At 42.8% G+C, this 24,108-nt stretch overlaps 1 protein-coding gene across 2 annotated transcripts in view; it reads right to left on the bottom strand.

Moving 5' to 3' along the window:
• Positions 1-3,747: 3,747 nt before the first annotated feature.
• SEC23A (SEC23 homolog A, COPII coat complex component) overlaps positions 3,748-24,108 on the bottom strand; it is a 32,530-nt gene continuing 12,169 nt past the window's right edge. For both annotated transcript variants that reach the window (XM_082213542.1, XM_082213543.1), the window contains exons 9-20: positions 23,025-23,140; positions 21,918-22,041; positions 20,699-20,779; positions 19,443-19,532; positions 18,529-18,635; positions 11,837-11,990; positions 10,881-10,958; positions 8,769-8,930; positions 8,408-8,494; positions 7,526-7,681; positions 6,388-6,453; positions 3,748-4,886 (exon numbers count right to left, since the gene is read on the bottom strand). In XM_082213542.1, the coding sequence (XP_082069668.1) occupies positions 4,797-4,886; positions 6,388-6,453; positions 7,526-7,681; positions 8,408-8,494; positions 8,769-8,930; positions 10,881-10,958; positions 11,837-11,990; positions 18,529-18,635; positions 19,443-19,532; positions 20,699-20,779; positions 21,918-22,041; positions 23,025-23,140 (1,311 nt within the window). In that variant the 3' untranslated portion in view covers positions 3,748-4,796. The remainder of the gene's footprint in view (positions 4,887-6,387; positions 6,454-7,525; positions 7,682-8,407; positions 8,495-8,768; positions 8,931-10,880; positions 10,959-11,836; positions 11,991-18,528; positions 18,636-19,442; positions 19,533-20,698; positions 20,780-21,917; positions 22,042-23,024; positions 23,141-24,108) is intronic.

Raw genomic sequence — 24,108 nt, 5'->3', positions numbered from 1 at the left:
AGAATTGATGTCCGGGAGAGAATTTCCAAAAGGTGGTGCATCGTCTTGGATTCCTGGATCTTAACAACTTTGTTAAGCTCAACAACTGGAGCTCAGCAACTTTTAGGGTGTCCTGGTTTTTACTCTTTGAAATATGGCAACCCTAGTGTTGCACTACGATATATGTTGTTTCAGCTTGCTAAATGAAATAGTCCCCTCTCTCCTCCCTCTTGTGCACTGCTCTGTGGGTTCGTCCAAGCCCCCAAACCCAAGCCAAATCTACCTGAACAAATTCCTCAAGTAAAGTTCAGGACATTATTAATGTTGTAAACTTTTTTAAATTTCCTAATAAATTAGCATTTTCTGATACCACTGCTCTTGATTTGATTAACGTTTCTAGAAATACTGTGTCAAGTCAAATAAAGGTTATAATATATCAACTTCCCATTCTAGAAAGTCACCTCCTGGTATTAAAGAATTTTGAATGCAATTCATATGCTATGCGACACCAAATAAATCCACAGATGTTCAGATGGATATGGGTTTATTTGGTATTTATTAAAATTTGATTTATTAAGATACTAAATATAGACAGTTTTCTAAACAGCAAGAGGTTGAACGAGGGTCCCCCGAAAACATTGACCATGACTTTAATTATGATAGGAGCAGCACCGTACACATGTATTTGTTTGTTTTTGATCGCTTTCTGCCCTCCTGACCCAATCGCAATAGATAGTATAAGGGGAACATATGAGGAAAACATTGGTTGAACTTTCCCACTCCCTATTTCTAGGCTTTATTTTAAAAAGGGGGGGTTATATCAAATAAATACTTAGAGCTGGTTCTTGGTTTCTTTCTTATACTCCCTTGAGTGCAAGAATGTTAGCCATTTCTCCTTAATGAAATGTCATGCCCCTGAAGAATGTGTGTGAATAATCCACAAATATGCATGTGATCCATAGGTCTTTCATTCCCTAGTCCCAACTGGCATCCTGCGGGGAGGAAAGAGTGTTGGTGTGTCTAAGATTATGGGATTGGCTGCCTGGTAACTGTTCTTTAAGCACAGAAAACAAAAGCCCCATTTTGTTTTCGATTCTGTTAAACAATTGGGAATGAGAAGCCAATCACACAAATCACCCAAAGATCTATTAGTAGATTCCACTAGTATAGGGGTTCCCAACTTTGGGTCACGGAGCACCAGTGATTTGCAGGTTTTCTTCATGTGATCTGTAGCATGTTTGTAAAAATACAATTAAAAATCCTACAGCGCCTAGCACAGCACATTACAGCTGCTACAAGAGAAAGAATTTTTTTTTAAGCAGTCTGCCAAGACCCTGAACAATTTTCACGTGGGTAAAAGAGTTTAGGAACCATTTCAGTTTCCCAGGCAAGAATCCCCCATCAGGGAGACGAAAGCAGTTTGTATCCAGGTCCAGAGGCTAGGCAGATCCAGAAAGCCTTTAATCTAAAGGGCATCTTACACAAGCAAAGCACCTGTATGAAAGGCAGAAATAAAGCAGAAAATCCATATCTATGTTTGCTGATTCATTACAGCATTTGACACTCAGAACACATGCATTGATTATCTTTCGTGCAATGCAATCTTTTTAAAAATGATGCTTTATGATTCCCTTCAATACCAGTGGATTGTAGAATTATTTCTGGGAAGTCTACTCAAAGATGACAACTTACTTTAAAAAAAAAACCAACGCCCTTTCATATGCAGCCGCTCGAAGTGTCATTTTGACTTGCCAAGTACACAAAGCAGGAAAGGACAATTACATTTTAACATTAAGATGCCAGATACAGAGCCTAGAAATAATAGATTACACTATAATCAGAGCTGACTTTACCAGCTCCGAGAGAATTACCGGTCATGGATACCATTTGGATCTGAAGGGAAATTGTAGCATAAGCTGCTACTGCCCTCTTGAGGTTTCCAAAAACCTGCTCAGAAAGAGAGTCGCATGCTAAATGCAGTTCCACGATTCCTTTCAGACTGTTTCGTGTTGTTTTTGATATAATACCGTCACTGATACTGCCATTTGAAGGGGAAGTGCAACACAGGAAGAGAGTTCCTAATCTGTTCCCCCAAGCCTGTCATACTGTTTTTACTTCCACTAGAAAGAGATTGGTGCCTGTATCTTTTCCCCAGGGTTGTATGGGGTGTTGTGAGAGAGGTAGCACCTCTAGTAGGGGACATGTCATGCTCCTTCAGGGGTAGTTTGCCCACCTTTTGTCCCCCCTACAAGCAGCTCCCCCTTGTGGCTCCTAGAAGCTGTCAGCATGTGACTGTGTCCACATCCCAAGAACGGCTTGGCTAGCCGGCTAAGCCAGATAAGGGTAGCCGATAGGTCTCAAACTCTCATTGACTTAGGGACTTCCCCTGGATGCTAAGACAGGTCCCAGTGGGTTGAGCAGATGAGCCAGTAGTGGGTCCATTGGCCAAGAAGGCGGTTTCTGCATGTGCTGTAGAGAGGTGAGGGGCAGATAGGGGCTTGTCAGCCTGGGAAGGTAGCCCATCTAGGAGAAGGAAAACTCTGGTCCTAAACCTCCACTTCCTTGAGGGATTTCTTCAGGAGAAGAAAAAGCTAAGGAGTACACCCTACACAAATCTGGAGTGGAGTCCCTAAGATGGTTGGATGGCATGTTGTACGTCTCCTCCTGGCAACTTCTGCAGCCAAGCAAGCGTCAAAAGTAATGCTCTGCTTTCCTTTGGACCGCACCAGTGAGGCCGAGAGGGGAGTATTGCTGTCTGGTTAGCCAAAGACCTCCATAAACAATGCCCAGGCTTGAGCCCTGGGAAGGTCACTTGGGTGCTGCTAATGCAGCAGTTTGACTTCACACCCCCACCCACCACCCCAGAGGTGCACTCCATTGTCTCTTGAGACAGACGGATGCCAACAAATTTTCCCCAGTTGGTTTTATCTTCCCCAGTAAAGAGAAAAGCAGCTGCCAGATGATGGGTGAGGGACAAAGGAACCTGATGGAACTGCTGGACTTTCAGTAAAGCCAATGCAGTGTCTCTGCTTCCCATCTCTCTCTTTCTCCTGCAACGTCCCTTCAAATGAGTTTAGAATTCATCCAGCCCTAAACCTGTGTCACTATGCCTTCCAGTCACGCTGGACCAAAAGAGATAGTAAAATTATTTCCCATGTATTAGGTATTTCACTTTAGGATAGGACACTGGTGTCAGGCAATAAGACCAATCTGCGCGAATAGAATACACATAGGTATTGATCAGCCAAGGGGAAGCAAAGTTCACATTCCCTCCTGGCTAGTATCACAGCTACCTAGAATATCTTTAAGTGTTACATCCATAATAACAGTGATAGAGCTAGGATCACATGAGGGTGAGAGAGTTAAAATGGACGACGTTTAGATATAGGAAGGGAATCTGTGGCTCAAAGGCAGTTCAAGTTAGGCAAATCCTTTGAGAAAAAGGCCAGTGTGTTGGTGACAAGAATAGACATACTGTTCTCAGAGTCAATGAGGCTAGGTAACTTGTTTTTTCTTGCAATTTAGTGCTGAGACCCATCTCAAGGGCTAGATGAAAACATTTGGGAGTATGTAGTTTGAGCTCATTTCAGGTCCTTTTGCTCAAATGTACACTAGTCAGCAACAACCTGCCAAATGTGGTTGTGAGTTCTGCTAGCGGGAAACGGTATAAGATTGTTTACATATAAGAACACATTTTTTATTTATTAAATGATTATGATCAAATTCAGCTATTGCATATAGACATAGGCTTACAAATGCAACCATCTGTTCTATACATAAAAACTTTATTATTAAAAAGCAAATATATTTGTTCTCAAGGAAACAAAGCTAAAACTGAGTATTACCAGATTTATTACAATTATGGTGTGTACTGTGTAATACTGCTTCAACAAGAATCATAAACTGCATAATTTATAACAAAACAGAAGCAGAACAAAAAAACAAGCACCACACAATGTCATAACATTATATGGCTATAATAAAATAAGCACACTTTACTTATGGAAATAGGCAGCAATATGTTTTTGTTTATGGTACTATACTATGCGTTTTTCCCTGTGTAGACACTGTAGACAGGTGTAGGACATCAATTTTTCTCCTCTGTTTTGAAAACACCCAGATTTGATAGTGTTTTAATTAAGTGTAGTAATTACAGGCTTTGCCAGAGATTATCCAAATGATTGTCAAATTGTAAACTTTGGATAACAATTGACAAATTTGTTCAATTTTTGCTTGTTAAACTTCACTTAGAAAATATAGAAAAGATTTTCTAACAAAAAACCAAACAAAAATGAACACTTACTAAACCATCAACATACAGCTGATTGCAGAAAATAAATATTTTTCGATTTCAAGAAATTGAATTTATAGCATTTTATAGTCCGTTTCTTTGTCTTTTTCTAGCCAAGAAGAATAAACATGAATATGCCAGAAGGCAAATCATGAAAGCCCATTGCTGACAATAGACTTTTTTTTTACAACATTTAGTGTTTCTGCAGTGCAAGCCAGAATAATAATTTCGACTGTTCAAATATAAAAGATAGTACAAAGTTATAATCAATGGACTAAGACAAATTACAGTATCATGGAAACCAAAAAAGCCCCCCCCCCCCCGAATTATATCCCAGTTTGGTTTACTTTTCCAAACTGTAGTTTGTACTTAGGCCTTTGATATGCTCTTTTTCTGAAAACTACACTACTTTAAGATGTAGTTAGGCAGCTTGCAACCCATCAGAGCATTTGTTTTACAAGTACATCAAATGGAAAATAAAGCTGAAATGTTGATTCAGCTAATCAACATCTGTTGCACTCCACACTTAGGCAGCACTTGATACAGCAAGTTTCTTCAAATGATCCATGAAAACCTGCAAACTGACATCGTCTGTGAGAATGGGTGCTCCAGATTCCTATAAGAAAAGGGAAAGCGTTAGAAAATATGTCAAATTCATTAAGCAAAGCCAAAATATTCCATGAGAACATGTACTTTGAAAATCAGTAAGTCTAATCACTGTAATTAAGTAAACAATATACCTCCACATTTCCCTTTACTAGACAATTAACAGCTGTTCCAATAGGGGCAACGGCAGTCGCAAGGAGGAAAAATGGGTGATCAATGGCTTCTCCTAACTGGCATCTGTCCCCTCAGCAAATATAGAGAAGACAGGCAGCAGAAAGGAACAAAGAAATAAGAAAGAACGCAGAGAAGCTTCAAGGCACAAGAGGAGCAGAAAAAGCAAGAAGAGAAAGAGAGGATTTTATTTATTTTTTACAAAGTAGGGAAAAGTTGACAAGAGAAGCAAAGCACAGTAAACATGCACACAGAGGAACTGCAGCAAAGAAATGGAAAATATTGAAAGAAAGAAAAAACAGTTAACTGACAGGAACAGAGTCGGAGGAACGAGCTGTTTCACCAAGGCAGGAGAGAAAAAACTGAGGGGATTCACTCCAATTTGCTCTCCTACCTTCCTTGTGATCATTACCCAACCCAGTTAACCCTTCCTTATCCCACTGAAAAACAACTTCTGAACCTGGTGTTATTAGTTTAGCTGGAACGTAGGAATCTGCCACATAGCAACTCAGATACAGTTGTACCTTGGTTGCTGAATGCCCTGGAACTCCTGTTTCAGCTCTCAATCAACTGAAAACCGGAAGTGAGTGCTCCATTTTTCGAACGATTTTCAGAAGCTGAACGTCCAGTGCGGCTTCCACGGCTTCTGATAGGCTGCAGGACGCTCCTGCAGCCAATCAGAAGCCATGCCTTAGTTTTTGAATGGTTTGGGGAGTCAAATGGACTCCCAGAATGCATTTTGTTCAAAAACCAAGGTACGACTGTAATTGGCCCACCTTCCTCAATATTGTTTGCACTGTATAGTCTACATTGTCTATGATGAGTAATAGGGATTCTCCAGGGTTTCAGAAGTATTTTCCTGCAACCTTTTGCATATTAAGCATGTGAACTACAGCCATAGTCCTAGACCCTCCATGAATCTGCTAACCGTTCTTTAAGATCCAATGGTAATGAATTTCATACAATATAAGCTTTTAGGCTGTCTCCGCTATTCGGTTTCATCAACAAAACTGGCTTTAGTACATTTTCTACTGAGAACAATCTTCACCTCTACCCAATTTTGTATATATTTTGTATCCTATCAAAACTCCCAGAAGGAGAGAAACACATTGTTTCTAGGCTGCAAGAAACACTTATTTTTAAGGGCAACACAAAAGCAACATAGCATTTCCTTAATCGGAATTGCAACTTCTAAAAATACTGTATTGTTTTTGACATTCAAGTTTTAATATTGGTAATCACTCCCTATCTGATTAACTATCAAATTGTTTTATGAGAGTTAAAGCAGGAAACATTATTTCTTTTATCTTAGCCTTTTGGTTAATCCACCTGAAACTTACCTGACCCCAGGCATACATATTATTGTGGGTCTGAGAGGGATTCACTTTAGAAAGCAGAAAACGAGCCTTTTAAAAAAAAAAGGAGAATAAAGTTATTCTAAATAAAGTTTACAGTCCAACAAGAATGGACTTTATTTACACTCCAACAAGAATGACCATCATGTGACCTGCCATTTGCAGGCTGCCCTGAGTTGCCTGTTATATAGTCTGCATTCAGAGAATCATATCTCTCTTTTTTAAAGCATTTAGCTTTTGTTAAGTATGAAATATTAAAAAGTGCTAAGGGAGCAGCTACAAGGAATAAATGTACACAGCCCTACCACATATAGTTTGGCCTGAGAAGACTGAATGAAGGTGAGCTATGTTCTGGGAGCCTATGCAAACGATAGTAAGGGGGTTGCTGCTTGTCCTGTCTAAATCCCACCAGAAAATGAGGGGTGGGTTTGAGTCATGAGCATCTAAGAGCAGCTTAAATCTTCAGCCCAGCACATGAGCCATCTCATGGCTGGTATGCTAGAAGTTGAGTCATAATTCATACCTCTTTCAACTACATGAAACTCGAAAGTTTATTAATGCAAGTCCAATATTGATTTGGCCTGTCTTGCATTTAGCAAAATGATTCCGTAAACCAGTGGTTTTCAACCAGTGTGCCGTGGCATCCTGGGTGCCCTGAATGATGGTCAGGGGTGCCGCAGGCAACACTGGCCTCTGTCCCTCTCTTCCTCTTGTGCCCTCTCATGTTTCTGTCTCCCACAGGCTTCCACAGCTGTTTGTTGCAGCATCTGTGGCTAAAAACTCCCTAGGCAAATGTTGCCTCTGGGGCTGGCCAGGGGGTGCTTCCCAGGCCCCTGTGGGACAGTGGGAGGAGGCATCTCTCTTTGGGGTGGGGAGGCAGCTCAGAGACCAGGGGCAGCAGCTGCAGTTTTCCAAAGGAGAGGCGAGAGGAGAGGAGGCTGGGGGAACGCTCCACAAGGGTTTGAAAAAGGGTGAGAGGCTGCCAGCTCTACAGGCAAGAGGTGACATAACTGGGCTCCTGAGCCCCACAGGGGTGCTGCAGAAAGAATGTAGTTGGTCAAGGGAGCTGTGGACCCCAAAAGATTGAAAACCTCTGCCATAAACTGAAGCAACAGAGCTTTACCTGACTGCCTCCATGCTCTGTATCTATGTATCGTGGCATTGGAAATCTGGAATGAAGAATTTCCTGTGCATCATCTGATGGAGCCTGGAGCAAATGGCGGAAGTTTTCGTACTCTGGCATGTCCTGGTAGCCTGACTTGCGCCACTGAGCTATGGTCTATAGAGCATTAAACACACATTGTTTTATTCATCCAAACAAGTTTTATATAATCTAGTTTGAGCAGGAAGCAGGAAGAAATCTTGGGGAACAGGTCAGTTAATTAATGTTTTACCAGAATTACACTATTGTAATTACATTTTTACCAAGAGCAAATAATAACTGTGATATTCCATTATGTTCTGAATAACAAATGCTCAATAGTTTCTCATTTTTCAAGCAGCAGCTCTGTCACAGCAATCATACATGACACCTAGTGCCATCATCCTCAGTGGAAGTATGCAGTAGTAAGTAGTCATAGAATTGCCTACTTAGTATTATTTGTTAACTGAAATGCGAGAATGTATGTTTACTGACAATAGCAACTTCCGTAAATACAGCAGGTAGCGAACGTATTAGCTTTCAAGGCCTCAACTTATAAGGATTTTTGCACATAAGCACTTTCATAGAAAATTCAAGTACCATGATGGCCTTGAGAAGCTACCAATATGGACACGTGACAGAGCTCTACCCAAAAGGCTCTGTGATGGCCTCTGCAATGTAACAGTAAGGTTTCTGTGTCCTCTTCCCAGAAGCAACTCCACATGACAAGCAGCTCCTAAAACTGGACAAAGCCTAAGAAATGGCCTCCAGTACAGAGCTATTGCCATGTGTGGGTGACAGCCACTAGTTTTAATAAGTATGCCCAAATAGTAGGATATGGAAGTCAAAGTGACTTGATCTTACCTCTCCATGATAAATAAGGATCTGGAAAAAGGTGTCCATGAGAAGAATGCGGTCAGGCAGAATACTGCTGCTATCTAAAAGAACAGGCTAATATAAAAGGAGAAAAGTGTCTTAACTACATATACAAAACAGAGAAATCCATTTCTTAAAATTCAGCTTTCTCTGTTACATTTAGCAAGCCACATAACATGAGGAAGCAATTGCTCCCAAAATTTTCCTGGGCAAAACTGCTTTACATTTAATTTAAAGCGTTAATTTAGTTTGAAATTATTTTCCCAACAATGCACTAATGAGTCTTCTTCATTTTCAAGTTTTCTTTTTTCAGCTATTCATACACACTAGGTCATACATGCCAACATACCTCTGGGGGTCCATTGAAAGAATAGGCATATAGAATTGGCTGAACCATTATAAGGGACTGAGTCAGATCTTGCCGCATGAAATGATGGCGATAGTAGGAACTTTCATCAGGACTGTTATTGAAGACTTGCAAAAAAGGAGATCTTCTTAAATGGAACATAAACTGCAAAATAAAACAAACCAGAAATTCCCCCAATGTTTCTTGTCCACAAACCCAGCTGCATCAACAGTAGCAATGTTTCTTTCCAAAAAGATTTCATACTGGTTTATGTCACTGAGTTTAGTGACATCATCTAGCTTTACTGGGACATAAAGAAAGACAACCTCCAAATTGGTAGGGTAACAATGCTGATAGCAAGGAAAAGACCAGGTGTTACCTATGTGGCCAACAAAATGATAGAAAATCACAGAAAAAAATATACTTCAATTTGTCTGCTCATTGGACAGTAGTCTAATACAGTGTTTTTCAACCTTTCTTGGGCAAAGGCACACTTGTTTCATGAAAAAAATCACGAGGCACACCACCATTAGAAAATGTTAAAAAATTTAACTCTGTGCCTATATTGACTATATATAAAGTAATTCTCTTGAATAGGAATCAAATAAACACAAAGAAAGTATTTTATAATTACTTTATTATGAAATAGTAAGTAAACAGAAATATGAAAAATTATAAAATACTGGGCCTGTTTGGCTGAACACAAAGCTGATATTCTGGCTGGAATCGAAGAAAGACACACACGTAGCTCTTCGTCAACAGCTCTCAGTCTCTCTCTGTATTTAGTTTTTATAGCAATCATGCTTGAAAAGCTCATCTCACACAGATACGTAGTGGAAAATGGGAGCAATGTCAAAATAGCTTTGTTTGCCAGAAGGGGGAACTCCTTGGCAGTATCCAACCAAAAACTGTCCAAAGGTAGATCAGCAAATCTTAGCTTGAAACCACGATTTTGTCTCAGTTCAGTTAGTTCCTCCTGCTCCTGTAAAGTCATGTCCTTTCCACCAACTGATGCTGAGCTATAAGGGTCCCTAACCCAGTCAAGGCATTCAGTAGAGACTGAAGAGAAATAAAATGACAACTTCTCCAGTCCTCCTGGTGACTCGAGTCGCGACGTCTTCTTCTCTCCGCTGCTGTGCACACTGTGCTCGGGCGGGAAGGAAGTTGGAAGATGATGTCCTACTGTGATAGGTCCAGGCTGTAGTCTGGACCAATCACAGCCCGGACATCAGAAAAGTGGAGGGTGTCCCCCTGAGGAGCGCCAATCGGCGCCCCTGCTGGCCGAGGGTGGGGTCAAAAACCCCACCCCACCCCATACCCAGGACACAGTCCAGCGCCCACCTACTGGGCGAAAATTTTTTTATAAAAAAAATCTTTCGAATTTTTCCCATGGCACACCAGGCAACATCTCGCGGCACACTAGTGTGCCGTGGAACAGTGGTTGAAAAACACTGGTCTAATACAGTTGTGAAATGAGGTGTTTAGGGCTGCAAGTCCTGTGAAAATTGTTGACATTGCATGTAATTTACAACTTATGATTACTGCACTGTTATACTTGTATGTATGCTAGTGGTATAATATGCTGTTTTATGTTTAAAAACTGCACACACTGTTCTTGTAGGTGTTGTATACTTTTTCATTGTGGACCCAAATTGCCCTTGGTGATCTTTTTGCAGTTATGTCATTTTACTGAAAAAGGAAAATTCTCAATGAAGGCATAATTTTTAAACATGAAAAATCATGTTATACTTAATATCACGCTTAGATGTTTATATTTATAGCATGGTTTATATTTATATAAATGCTCTCAAGTGTTTAGATTTATGGCAGTCTTGTGGCACATTTGATACCAAAAATAGAATGATACAGTATTTTTTAAAAGTAGGGATTTAAAAGTCTAAGAAATTCAGAACAGTCAAAGTCAAAAGGCTTAGAATGAGAAATACTATTCAGCTTTATGTTGTACTGCTTCACAAATCCCAAAATGCTAGCATGAAGCATAACTTTTTTAAAAACTGCAATCTAATCAAGGACACTTTGACATCTTACAATAAAGTGAATATAAGCATCATACTGGATATAGAATGTTCTCTATTTCAATTCATTCATACTCACCTGTGGGTAAAGGGAAAAGGTTTCTGAAAATCTGAAGGAACTTGGATCATCCTTGTGATATTCTCCAAATTTCTGACACTGGATAAATTTTAAAAAGTCTTTTAAGTTTTCAGTTTGACACTTCAAATACTATCATGACATTTTCAGAAGTATATACTTCTACTTTCACTACATTACAAAACAACCTAACTTCACCGAAGTAGCATGGGGAGGCTTCTAAAATTCTGTTCAAGAGTGTCAAGTACATAGTTACCATACATAAATCACAGAATGAAATCTAACCAAAATGCTTCATTCAATACCAAATGTTTAAGACCCACAGATTTTGTGGAAACATTCACATCAACTTTAACAGTTAGCAACAAGCTCAATGTTTGTATATTATTTTTCAGCTCTCAAAAGAGGGAGGAATACAACTGAGGCTTCCAGACAATTAAGTTTTACTTGAACAGTATACCTATTGAGAAAAAACATGACTTTAAAAATTGTGGAATGAAGCTTTGAAATGCAAGACAAGCAAAACCTTTGGCTTATTTATGTTAGCACTTTATAGTACAAAGTAGATCCACTGTGAAAAGCCTTCTTTATCATTCTTATAATATCTTTCAACAAGTTCCTTTGCAACTTTATACACTGTATATAAGCCAGCCAAATTTACATCTAGCACCAGAAGCACATAAAACTATTCAAAATATACATTTCTCAAAATGTAACTATGTATCAGATTGCCATCTTAGGCATCATTCACACAATCATCAGTTGCACAAATGTTTGTTGGTTTTTTAAAGTAAATAATAGGAGCAGTAGCCCATTCTGGATCAGGACCTCTACATCTGCTATTTGCACTGGGGGCAGAGAAGGCAGATACAAGACCCAGGCCTGGTCCTATTCTCTCCCTAAATACAATCCCAGATGGGAGGAGGAATCAATATTTTCAAACATTTGTAATGCCTTACCAGTCTAATGAGCTGTCTGTCCAACCACCTAAGAACATCGGGTCCTTCCTCTGTCTCAGCCCTGTACACTGCCAGCCTGGCCATAAGAATGGCAGCCGCCTCCTGGTCAAAAGAAGCAGCGATGTTTTGAATCTGTGTCTGAGCATCAGCCCAACTGCAAAAGAATAGCATTTGTTTACCACACAGGTCATCAGAGAGAAGCAAAAACGTATCAGTTTAATAACGAACAGCTCCAATCCATGTTGCTCCTCCAAATCAAAACAAAGCTCCCTTATGCAATTAAGAGAAACATAAAATATGCAGGAAGCTCACTATGTAGCAAATACAACAATTCCTTTAGAGCCAATTTAGACATTATGCCAGAAGCAGGCCTTGCAGAATCATCAGCAATTCATGATCCCCTGAAGGAAAGGCATCATATAGCTCTCTGCACACCATGCTCTGAATCATAATCACACTCAACCCACCTCCATGGTTGCTAATGTGATCATGCATTTGTGGAGGTGTAGGAAACTGCAATGACACTGGCTGCCAATCTGCAATCAGGCTAAGTTCAAGGTGCTGGTTCTGCCATATAAACCCCTATATAACTTGGGATCCAGCTACCTAAAATAATATCTCACCCTTCATATACTCAATCACTGCGCATTCTGCAGTGAGGGCTTCCTGCAGATACTATCTCATCAGGAGGTACTTCTCCATATAGAAATGGGGCCTTTAGTGTTGTGGCACCTACTCTTTGGAATTCCCTCCTATTAAATAATAGGCAAGCACAGTCTCGTTTGCCTTTTCAGCACTGTCAGGGAACTGACATCGGAGGAAAGGGAAGTGGTAAGGCTCCCAGAGACTGGGAGAGAGTCAACAGCCCAAGCAGGGACCAGCAGGGGGAGCGCAGGGTCTCTGGAGGAGGAGCTCAGTAATGCTGAGAGAGACGCAGCAGCCCAGGCAGGAAGCAGCAGGGGAGAGAAAGGGGTGAGAGACACTTCGAGCGAAAATAGCGGGGAGGTGTCAGAAGCGACTGCAGGGAGACCCATGCTTCGCCGGAAGCTGCCACGTCGTGAGTCCAGGAGACGCGTTTCCGTTAAGGAACTTCTTTGCTGGAAGCGCTTCCGCAGACAGCCACTGTCAGACTCTACTAGTGACTAGAGCAGACATGTCTGAGGAGCTCTGTCACACACAGAGGTTTGTGGGGTCGCACAAACTCTGAAGGGGCACAATTTTAAGCACAAGCAGCTAATCATCCCCTGACAGCAGTCTGACAGTCTCTGTACGCTGCCTGTGCAGGAGAAAGCATCATGAGCAACCCAGTCGGAACCGGAGACGCAGGGGTTGGAGCTGGTCCAAGCTTGGAAGAAAGGTATCAAGCTCTGGAGGTCCAACTTGCGCTGCAGACGGCGAGGCTCGAGGAGAGAAGGGCTCAGGATGCTGACAAAAAGGGGAGAACCACTCAGTTCCCCAGAAAGGTACCAGGATTGGTGCAGAAGTTTGGGGGGGACCCCAAGGATTACCATGCCTTTAGGACTGAGATGCAATATGCCCTGAATGTGCAGTTTGATGAGTTCCCTGATGAGGAATCGCGAGTTGCTTTCGTAATTGGGCATCTTGAGAAGGGGGCGCGAGACTGGGTTCGACCCCTGATGGCAACGCACAACGATATCCTAAAGGACACTATGAAATTCTTTCGTGCAATGGATATCATGTTTTCCAGCGATATTGAGGAAGGGGTGGTGCGCAGACAGCTAATGGCTTGCAAGCAGGGAAGCAGATCTGTCCGTGAGTACTGGACTGAATTTACCATGCTGATTCACAGATTGGGGTGGGATTTATCGGCAGCACCCATTCAGATGCTATTTGAAGAAGGTCTTTCTTCAGCGGTGAAAGACGAGCTGGCCAGGAGCCCCAGGGCGGTGTCTATGGATCAGCTGACCAAATCTGCGCTGACCATTGGAGCGCGCCAGGAGGCAAGAGCCTTGGAGAGGCGGGAAGGGAGAGGGGAACGTTGGAAGGAGTTACGCATTCCAGACATTCCTGAGCCAGCTTTCCCGCCGGCAGAGCCGATGGAAATCGGAACAGCCCGCGCGCGCGCAGTTTCAAAGCCCAGTGAGGGGGCGAAGAAGGAGGGAAAGGGAGCCCGGAAATGCTATCTCTGCCAACAGCCAGGCCACTTTGCCAGAGTCTGCCCCCAGAGGAAGGAATGGCAAGGGATGGTGGGAGCTGTTGAGGGGGGAGAGCAGGGAGAAACGGAGCAGGTAAAAGCCAACGCCTGGTTGCCAGCAGGGCACTGCAGCCAGGCCAAAGAGCAGTGAAAGTGCCCCTTCCCCAAGTGCCAGTGCCAGAAGCTCCTCGACCTGCTCTAGTGATTGAAGTGTCGCTAGAGCTGCAAAATGGACACCCCCTAAAAATAAAGGCGCTGTTGGACTCAGGCAGCTCCTGCAATTTCATGAGCAAGGAGTTTGCTGCTGAGCACCAGATACAGACTATCCCTTTAAGCAACCCCCTGCAGGTGACCACGATCGATGGCAGGGAACTGTTGGGAGGAGGCGTCAGCTTGCAGACCGTCCCAATGATAATGAGGGTGGCAAGGCACACAGAACTGATAGCGTTTAATGTGGCCACCTTGGGAGGCGCTCCCATTATTTTGGGAATGAGCTGGCTAGCCCTACATGATCCGCTGGTGGGCTGGCATCAAAGAGTGGTTTCCTTCGGTTCCGCACATTGCTTAGAACACTGCAGGGGGGAAAAGGGGTCAGCAGGGGCCCAAGCCACCCTAGCAGGGACGGAAGTAATGGAGAAGGGGAAGGTGCCACCACAGTATGCTGATCTCAGCGACGTGTTCAGCGAGAAGGAAGCTGACCAACTACCCCCGCATAGGCCCTTTGATTGTCAGATCAATTTACTCCCTGGAGCACAGCTCCCTGTAGGCAAGGTGTATGCCATGTCAGACAGGGAGATGCAGGAGTTGCGAGCGTTCATTGACAAGAACCTGAAGAGAGGCTTCATCAGAGAGTCCAAGGCAGCGGGGGGTAGCCCAGTGTTTTTTGTGGATAAAAAAAACACGGACAAGCCGAGGCTGGTATGTGACTTTCGGGCCCTAAATGCAGTGACAGAGCCGGCGGCTTTTCCTATGCCCAGGATTGATGATATTTTGACCAGGGTGCGAAAAGGAAAGATTTTTACAAAGCTGGACCTAAGGGGGGCGTACAACCTGATACGTATAAGGAAAGGGGATGAATGGAAGACCACCATGTTCACCCCTTTGGGGGCATTTGAATACCTCGTTATGCCTTTTGGATTACAAACAGGCTCCGCGTGTTTTCAAGCCTTTATGAACCATGTACTTGGGCCTTTGCTCTACAAGAATTGCGTGGCCTTCTTAGATGACGTGTTGGTGTATTCGGAGAATGAGGAGCAACATGTGAGAGACGTCAGAGAAGTGTTGAGCAGGCTGCAAGCCAACAGACTGTGGGTGAAACTGGAGAAGTGTCAGTTTCATACCAAGGAGGTGGAATTCCTGGGGTACCGCTTGTCAGACAAGGGGTTGGCCATGGACCCCGGCAAGGTTCAAGCGGTGCTGGAATGGAAAACACCCAAGACCAAGAAGGATGTGCAGAGGTTCCTAGGGTTTGGAAACTTTTATCGTAAGTTCATCCGAAACTTCGCCCACCTGACGGCGCCCATCACGGACTGTCTCAGCAGCAAAAAGAAGTTTGTTTGGACGGGGGAGGCGGAGCGAGCGTTTGAGGAACTGAAAAGGGCCTTCGCCTCTGACGAACAACTTCTACATGTGGATTTACAAAAAAAGCTGAGGGTCGAAACAGACGCTTCTGACAGAGCCATAGGGGCGGTGCTTCTTCTGCAGCCGGGGAAGGAGGGGTCAGAGTGGCGACCGTGTGCCTTCTTTTCGCGAAAGCTGAACAAATCTGAGAGAAACTACACGGTGTACGACCGGGAACTTCTTGCGATTTATGAGGCCTTCCGGAGATGGAGGCACCTACTAATTGGTGCACAACAGAAGGTGCAAGTGTGCACGGACCATAAGAATCTAGAGTATTGGAGAACTGCGCGAGTGCTCAACCAACGGCAGTTGAGATGGGCCCAGGAGTTCTCCAAATTTAACTTTGAGATTTGTTACGTACCAGGCCCGGAGAACGTTAGGGCGGACGCTCTCTCACGCAAACCTGAATATTTGGAGGGAGAGGGTGCACCCGAAGAGACCCATGTCATTCCCGAGGACCGCTGGGTGTGTGGGGCGGTATTGGTGGGGCAAAGGGAACTGGTAGAGGGAACGGTGCAGGATGAATACGCCCAGGACAAACTCAGGGGTCTCAGGAGGGAGGGAGACAAACCCGGGGGTTTTGAGGAGAGAAACGGGGCGTTGTACTACAAGGGAGCGTTATACATACCTGAAGGGGAATTGAGGGAAAAGGTACTCAAGCAACTGCACGATAGCCCCACAGCAGGGCATTTTGGGCAACACAAAACCATGTGGCTGGTTACCAGGGAATTCTGGTGGCCCAAGGTCAGGGAAGATGTGCGTGAATATGTGAGAGGGTGTGACCGATGTCAACGAGCCAAGGGGGAGAGGCGGGCACCGGCAGGTTTATTAGAACCACTACCCACGCCGGAAAGACCATGGGAGGCAGTGGCAATAGATTTCATGACTGATCTGCCCAGGTCCAAAGGGAAGACAGCCATCATGGTTGTGGTAGACCTGTTAACCAAGATGGCCCACTTTATAGCCTGCTCACATGCGGTCACAGCAGAAGAAACCGCTAAATTGTTTGTGGAAAATGTGTTTAGGTTGCATGGTGCCCCCTTGAGGGTGGTTTCGGACCGAGGGAAACAATTTACTTCCAGGTTCTGGAGGAAGCTCATGAGCTTATTGCATGTAGAGGTGAATTTTTCCACTGCCCGTCATCCAGAAACCAATGGGCAGGCGGAAAGAGCTAATGGTGTCCTCCAGCAATATTTGAGGTGTTATGTGAATGACAGAGAGAATGATTGGGTGGAGAAGCTGGCGTTGGCAGAATTTGCCTATAACAATGCAGAGAACGTGTCCACGGGGATGAGCCCTTTTTTGGCCAATCACGGGTGTCATCCCCGAGCCTTCCCAGGGGGGGAGGGGGAGAACTGGAGCGTTCCTGCCGCAGAACAGTTCGTTGAAGAAATGGAAGCGATCCATCGCCAGCTCCAACTTAATTTAAACAGGGCGAAGGAGGAATATAAGAGGCAGGCAGACAAAACCAGAAGGGAAGGGGAAAGCATTAGGGTGGGGGACCAGGTGTGGCTGTCCACCCAAGGGTTACCATTTAAAGGAGGTTGTAAGAAGTTAAGACCCAAAAGACTGGGCCCATTTGAAGTCACGCAACAGGTCAACCCAGTGGCTTTCAGACTCCGGTTACCGAACCACATGAAGTTGCACCCAGTGTTCCACAGATCATTGCTGTCACCGTATATAGGGGACAGAGAGGGGAGGGTCAATAGGGGACCAGCTATGGAGGAAAAAGAACACAGCTACCATGTAGCGGAGATTCTCGATTCCAGGTGGAGGGGAGAGCAAGTAGAGTATTTGGTAATGTGGGAAGGGGAGCCGGAGTCGGAAAACACCTGGGTCAGGGCAGAGGATGTAGATGACGAGGTTTTGATTGAAACTTTTCATCAGAGATTCCCTAGAAAACCCCAGCCAGTGGCGAGGTTCCGGAGGGAATACTTCGCCACCACCGACGAAGAAGAAGAGTTGGAGGGGTTCGCTGATTCCGAGGTGGAGGAGGATTCAGCGAGTCGGAACGAAGACCGATGGAGGGAATTGTTCGAGACGTCTGAAGATGAAGAGGATTCTTTTAGGGGTTTCAGCTCATCACCGCCCAGAGGAGAGAGTAGGGGCGGGGGAGAGGGGGGCCCTGGAGGGGAGGTGGATGTCAGGGAGCTGACATCGGAGGAAAGGGAAGTGGTAAGGCTCCCAGAGACTGGGAGAGAGTCAACAGCCCAAGCAGGGACCAGCAGGGGGAGCGCGGGGTCTCTGGAGGAGGAGCTCAGTAATGCTGAGAGAGACGCAGCAGCCCAGGCAGGAAGCAGCAGGGGAGAGAAAGGGGTGAGAGACACTTCGAGCGAAAATAGCGGGGAGGTGTCAGAAGCGACTGCAGGGAGACCCATGCTTCGCCGGAAGCTGCCACGTCGTGAGTCCAGGAGACGCGTTTCCGTTAAGGAACTTCTTTGCTGGAAGCGCTTCCGCAGACAGCCACTGTCAGACTCTACTAGTGACTAGAGCAGACATGTCTGAGGAGCTCTGTCACACACAGAGGTTTGTGGGGTCGCACAAACTCTGAAGGGGCACAATTTTAAGCACAAGCAGCTAATCATCCCCTGACAAGCACCTACTGAAAAGCTTCCCTTTCCAAAAAGGCTTTTAAGTGGAGAATTCTTTCCCAGACCTCATCTGTACTGGATTTAAGATGTTTTCATTGTTTCTTGTTTATGTGTCTGCTGCCCTGGGATTCTTCTGAATAAATAAATATTGGCAGATTAACAAAAATCAGGTGTTCTGCTATGCTTTCCACTGGTGTAAAGTCAGCATTACATACAATGTCAGACCTTAGATACATAAGGTCTACCTTTTAAGCAAAATACTGTTTGTTAAACAGTGTGTATACCACACAAATTTCTAGAATAGCACATCAGAACTTAAGGCTTACTTTCTGGCAACAGTGGTCACTCTGATTCGTCTCTGTCCACTCGAATGCTGGTACTGAGTCACAAACTGGATTGCACCTCGCCCACCCTGAGGAATTGGAGCATTGTGCTGTTTCGAAAGGTAAATGGTGAAGAGATTAAATTGAACAGAATCACAGGAAAGTTGTGCAGCATGATCACCACATTAAGAATCCCATCACTGCCACTGTCAATTCTATAATTAGAGGTGATTTGACAGAAGCTACTTTAATAAGTACAATATGATGTACAAATATGAAAAAATTAAGTCAGTAAGCTTACTGCCTATATTTAGCTACAATTTAATTCAACACTGGAGCAGCTTCCAAAACAGAGTACTTTAAGCAGAGAAAATACTATAGGAGATGTACAAATCGGAAGGCAAGACAGGAGCACGGTAGATGAGACAAGATAATACAATGTAATATGTATATAGCTACCAAGTGCTTCACAACCTCAGCATTTCTTACAAACAGCCCTATAAGGTAGACAAGTATTACTACTCTCGTATTGTAGATGTGGGCTGAAGGCAGGCAAACTACTAAGGCTGCCCACCAAGTTCATTACACAGGTGAGAACTAAACCAGGGACTTCCTGGTTTGTTGCTTAGCGCCTTATGGTATTACAAGCTACAGCAAGTCTCAAAAAATGTTCCTAATTAAAATGGGGGAAACTATAATTTGCTTTCCCCCCTCCCCAAGTGATGAAACACACAAGGAGGCCCTATCACATAATTCTTGAAAGAAACTACTTTTGTAGACCACATCAGCTACTTCCCCAAAGCTCCAATTAAAATGGGGAGGAGGAAGTGGGAATTGTGCTTTTTCAACCACCTACCTCCTACACAATCAGTAAAAATATTTAAATATGCACATGTACTCTAAAAAAATTATCTTACCTGATTAACCACCTCAAAATACAATCCTAGGGTTGTGGTAGGATTAAGTCCACAAATCTTCCACTGACATGTACCTCCTGTTCCTATCTCCTGCAAAAATATTACAAATAATTTTCAGCAAAAGTTACATTTGCTATACACAGCAAATTGTAGGATTTGGGAAAACGTACTGCTGTTTTCAATGGTTCCTATCCCAGTTACTTAGATACAGCAAAATTATATCTTTGTTATAAATGCTTCACTTCTCCCCTCTACTAAGATAACACTTAACATGTTGTTAACATTTTACTGTAACATGAATTTCCACAGACTCGAGTATACTTTGGCTGCGTGAAGGAAATAATGCCACCTTATGCTAGTGGAGAAAGCCAAACGAAACAATGAGCCACTATACTGGCACTAAGCAAGACATTAATGGTACACATCCAAAGAACAACAGGATTAGTAGGCTAAATAGTGAAGTTTATTTGTGTGTGTGTATATATATACACACATACATAGTGAGCACTGTTGAACCCAGGAGGCACCACAAGAGGTACAATACATGAATAAATAAGCCTATATGTAAGGTGCTTATCGCTACCTAGAGCTTTCTACTCCTCAACAATATATTCACTACTTTGGAAACTGTGTGGCTAGTGAAATAAACACACACACACACACACACACACACACACACACACACACATGGAAGGATTCTGCTAATGAGTCCTGTCAGTGGAAGCCCTGCACAAAGACTTCTCCTTGTACAATAGGGCTTTTCCTTCACATCACCCTGCGTAAACACGAAATTGTCTCTAGGGGAATTGGGAGAACCCCTAGAATGGCATGTAGGGGGGTGAGGAGGGGGATTGTTCCTACAGGCAAGCCAAAATGCTTTCCCTGTCAGAACAATCACCTTAGTGTGACATTGAATTACTCACATACAGAGTGGTATAGTGTAATTGCAATATGATTCCCACTAATGCTTAGTCACATCAGAAAAAGCTGGATCTACTGCATTTTTATGTAACAGGTATAAGGGTTGGATTAAAACGCTATCAACTATTTTAAACCATCTGACAGTCAAACAACTCACTGCTCACCCAGCCTGAAGAACAGAAAGTCAAAACTTTTGTAAAATCATGCCTTTGAAAATGACAACATGCTAATAGGATTTTACACAAGATTTTACTACATAATGTCCATAGCGTTTTATGTGTGAAAAGTGAAAAAGGCACAGATTGTATAAGTGATTTATAGGTTAATCAACTTACATTTTCTGATACGCAGGGCCCTTTAGAATTGAGAGATACACAAGGTCCAATAGCTCCAGATATCTTTATTTCTCTTGAAGTCTACACAGATTAAAGAGCAAAATAAAATAAGAACAAATGATTGTTCCTGCAGAATGTAGGATAATCTTTCCTCTTGGCAGTCTGAGCTTATAAATCTCCTTTACTGGAAAACAGCAGTGCTAACAGAGGTCTGAAGAGTCATTTGATTCAGAATGGAGCAGAAACTAGACAGCTTTTCTTTTAGTAAAAATGGTTTCTATGAGACTGCACTGTGGGTAAGTATGTAGAGAACTGCAGCCTGGATCAACTAAAAGTACTCCTTGCACTAAAAAGACTTATGAGACTTCATTCCTCTAGTTTGTAGAAGCCTATACACTTTAACTTAACATCTCCTTTACAGATCCAATCTAGAACAAGCATTGGTGGCAGAGATGACGAATCATATCTCAGAACAGGCACCTGACCCAGAGTACCCTCAAAGTTCCTTAGAGTCCCATAGTTCCATACAGGTGAACATATGGAGTTCATTTATAAAAACGCCATCCAGCTCAGTATTGTCTAGTATGACTTTTCACGGCAACATCCTTTGTGAAGATACCAGATACTGGGTCAAGGACCTTCCATGTGCACACCATGTGCAGTACCACTAAGCAACAGCCCCTTCCCAGATATATATTTTTTCATCAGCAGCATATTCATATGACCAGCAGGATATGGACAAATCACCATACCATCCCCTGGATCTCATGCCCTGCTGCCCACGTTCCATACTGGCAAGAAGAAATGTTATAGGAATTGCACCTTTATGCAACAGAGAAATATTTCTGTTGACGATTCAGTATGTATTGTGAGTGGAATCTAAATATCATGATTACAAGATGTTAGAGTGAGCTGTGTCTGCAAAGGTACAGGAAAGATACCCAGTTGCATATCTTGTAAGTCAAGGGTAGGAATTCATAACAGTTTTGCCAATCAATGAATGCTGAATCACAGCCATACTAAATTCCAGTGTTTATTTTCACAGTAAAATAAAATACTACGACCCCAACGCTAAAGGTTTAAAGTAAAACACTGACTGAATAATTGTTACTAGCAATAATAATACCTTAGTACAATAGTTTCATTAGTTGTAAACAAATGCGATGGAATAACAACACAAGACCTTTAAAAATAATTATAGTAAAATTCCAAATCTTACTTTGATTTCTAAGGTACCTCCAAATCCCATCTTGAATTGCCCCTGTGCATCTTTGGTAAACACACGCTGAAAGGTTTGTTTGAACAGGGATGTATTGAAAGAGTCTCCCATTACCATGTAACCCCTACATGGGGAAAAAATGAATAATTAAGTCAAACAATATATGAAAAATGCGAAAGAGCAGTTATAATGGAATCTGGAACTGATCTAAGTCATCACACGCTAGGCTGCTACCACAAGTTAACCTGTGAAGATTTCTGCTCCACTCCTGCCATCCCATATTTCATTGTGATATTGCAGATCTATATGCCATGTATAAAAGCGACCACCACAAGGCACTCATGGAAGCACTGCAGTATTAGTTTATATGCATCAGCTTCCCCACCCCACCCACAGCTCATCCCTGAAGAGGCATAATGTAGTAATAAAACATGGAAAGCAGCACTGAGGGCCCAGTGGCTCTCCCTAAACAATTTATTTCACAATCAGACCATTTTAAACATATCGATGTAGCTCCCGAGAAGAGCTGGCAGAATTTGAATAGGTCTGCTTCAAGTAAGACTTAATTGGATATCACCCATTGACTTTGCGGGGTGTGCCTTTCATGCTTGCAGCACACCATGGTGTAGATTATGGATGTTAGGGAAAGAGAAGAAAGAAAACATTGGTGCTTGACAAAGGACAGGAGGTTAGATTTGATTTGATGATACTTTCCAACACTATCATCCTACAATGGTGCTTCTGTGCAGCAGGCATTTAACTTTCTCAGTAGAGAGAAAAATCTTCCTTTAAGATTATTCCCCAGAATAGTATTATGCTCAGTATTAATAGTTGTGTGATACAAAATATTTAAACAGGAGAAAGGAATATATTGCAATTAAGAGTACTAGTCAAAGATTATTGCTTTCTAACGTGAAAACTCATTTTAATCTATATTTTCATGATTGAAAAAGATTAATTGTAGTGACAACTTTGCTCACACAGACACAATCATGCAAACATATGCAAGTCCACTTGACTTCCAATATATAGCTTTTCTCTTAATTACACAAAAACACTGTTTCTGCACATAGCCTCTTTTCCATTACTGTAAAATGTAACACATACCCAGTGTAGTTAGGGCAGCACTTCATCTCCAGAAGACCAGTCTGATCTAGTGCACATGCGTAAATGTCAATAACGTGACCAGTTGTAGCAGCGTGATTTGCCAAAGCTTCAAAATGCTAGAGACACAAATGTAAACATAACTTTTACTAAACAATGCAGGTCAAACTTTCCACATTTTACATTAAAGCTTCAAATATTCTTCTGAAGTTGAAGTGTACTTGCCAAATTATATTCTTCTCAGATGCTATACAAGACTAGATCAGTATTTAAAACAGAAATATGTTTTAATTCATAATTATTCTGATTTTATATAAGCCAAAATAGCTACCTTTATTTTAGGGCTGGGGGGGCATTCTGGACAACAGATGCAGTTTGAACAAGATGAAGCCAAACTGCATCAAGGAGCAGCCCCAAGCCCTATATCTGATATTTTAGGGGGAATGTTGTGACCTCATCTAGAATGTAACACTTTTTCCTAGTTCAGTTCCCATCCATCACCAATCTTATCTGGATTAAACTTTATTCCATTGGCATGATGGCTGTCACTACACTGTGGTTTTGAAGGGAAGGAAGACATATAATCACACAGCAGTTTCAAGGGATGCTACATCAAGTATTGGACGGGTGGAGAAGAAGAAGAAGAGGAGTTTGGATTTGATAGCCGCTTTGAGACTCCTTCGGGTAGTGATAAAGCGGGATAACATTCTCCTTTCCTCTCCTCCCCCACAACAAACACTCTGTGAGGTGAGTGGGGCTGAGAGACTCCAAAGAAGTGTGACTAGCCCAAGGTCACCCAGCAGCTGCATGTGGAGGAGCGGGGAATCAAACCCGGTTCACCAGATTATGAGTCCACCGCTCTTAACCACTACAATTACATGCTATTTCTTCCACAGTCCTATATGTTCCATTATGCTTATGTCACCCTTTGTCAAGGCAAGCACACAAAATATACCTCCAAGGTTAATGGAAATATACCAGTTTGTTTTGGAGGGGTTTTAATTTAAAAAAATATGCAGTCACTGAATAAATTATCTACGGATCTCACATTACTTTACATATATTCCAAATAATTACAGAATTTAAA

This window comes from Podarcis vaucheri, assembly GCF_965113315.1.
Source record: "Podarcis vaucheri genome assembly, chromosome: 1".
Classification (NCBI taxonomy): Eukaryota; Metazoa; Chordata; class Lepidosauria; order Squamata; family Lacertidae; genus Podarcis; species Podarcis vaucheri.
The sequence above is the reverse complement of the archived record's forward strand: the minus strand, read 5'-3'. Positions and strand labels throughout refer to the sequence as shown.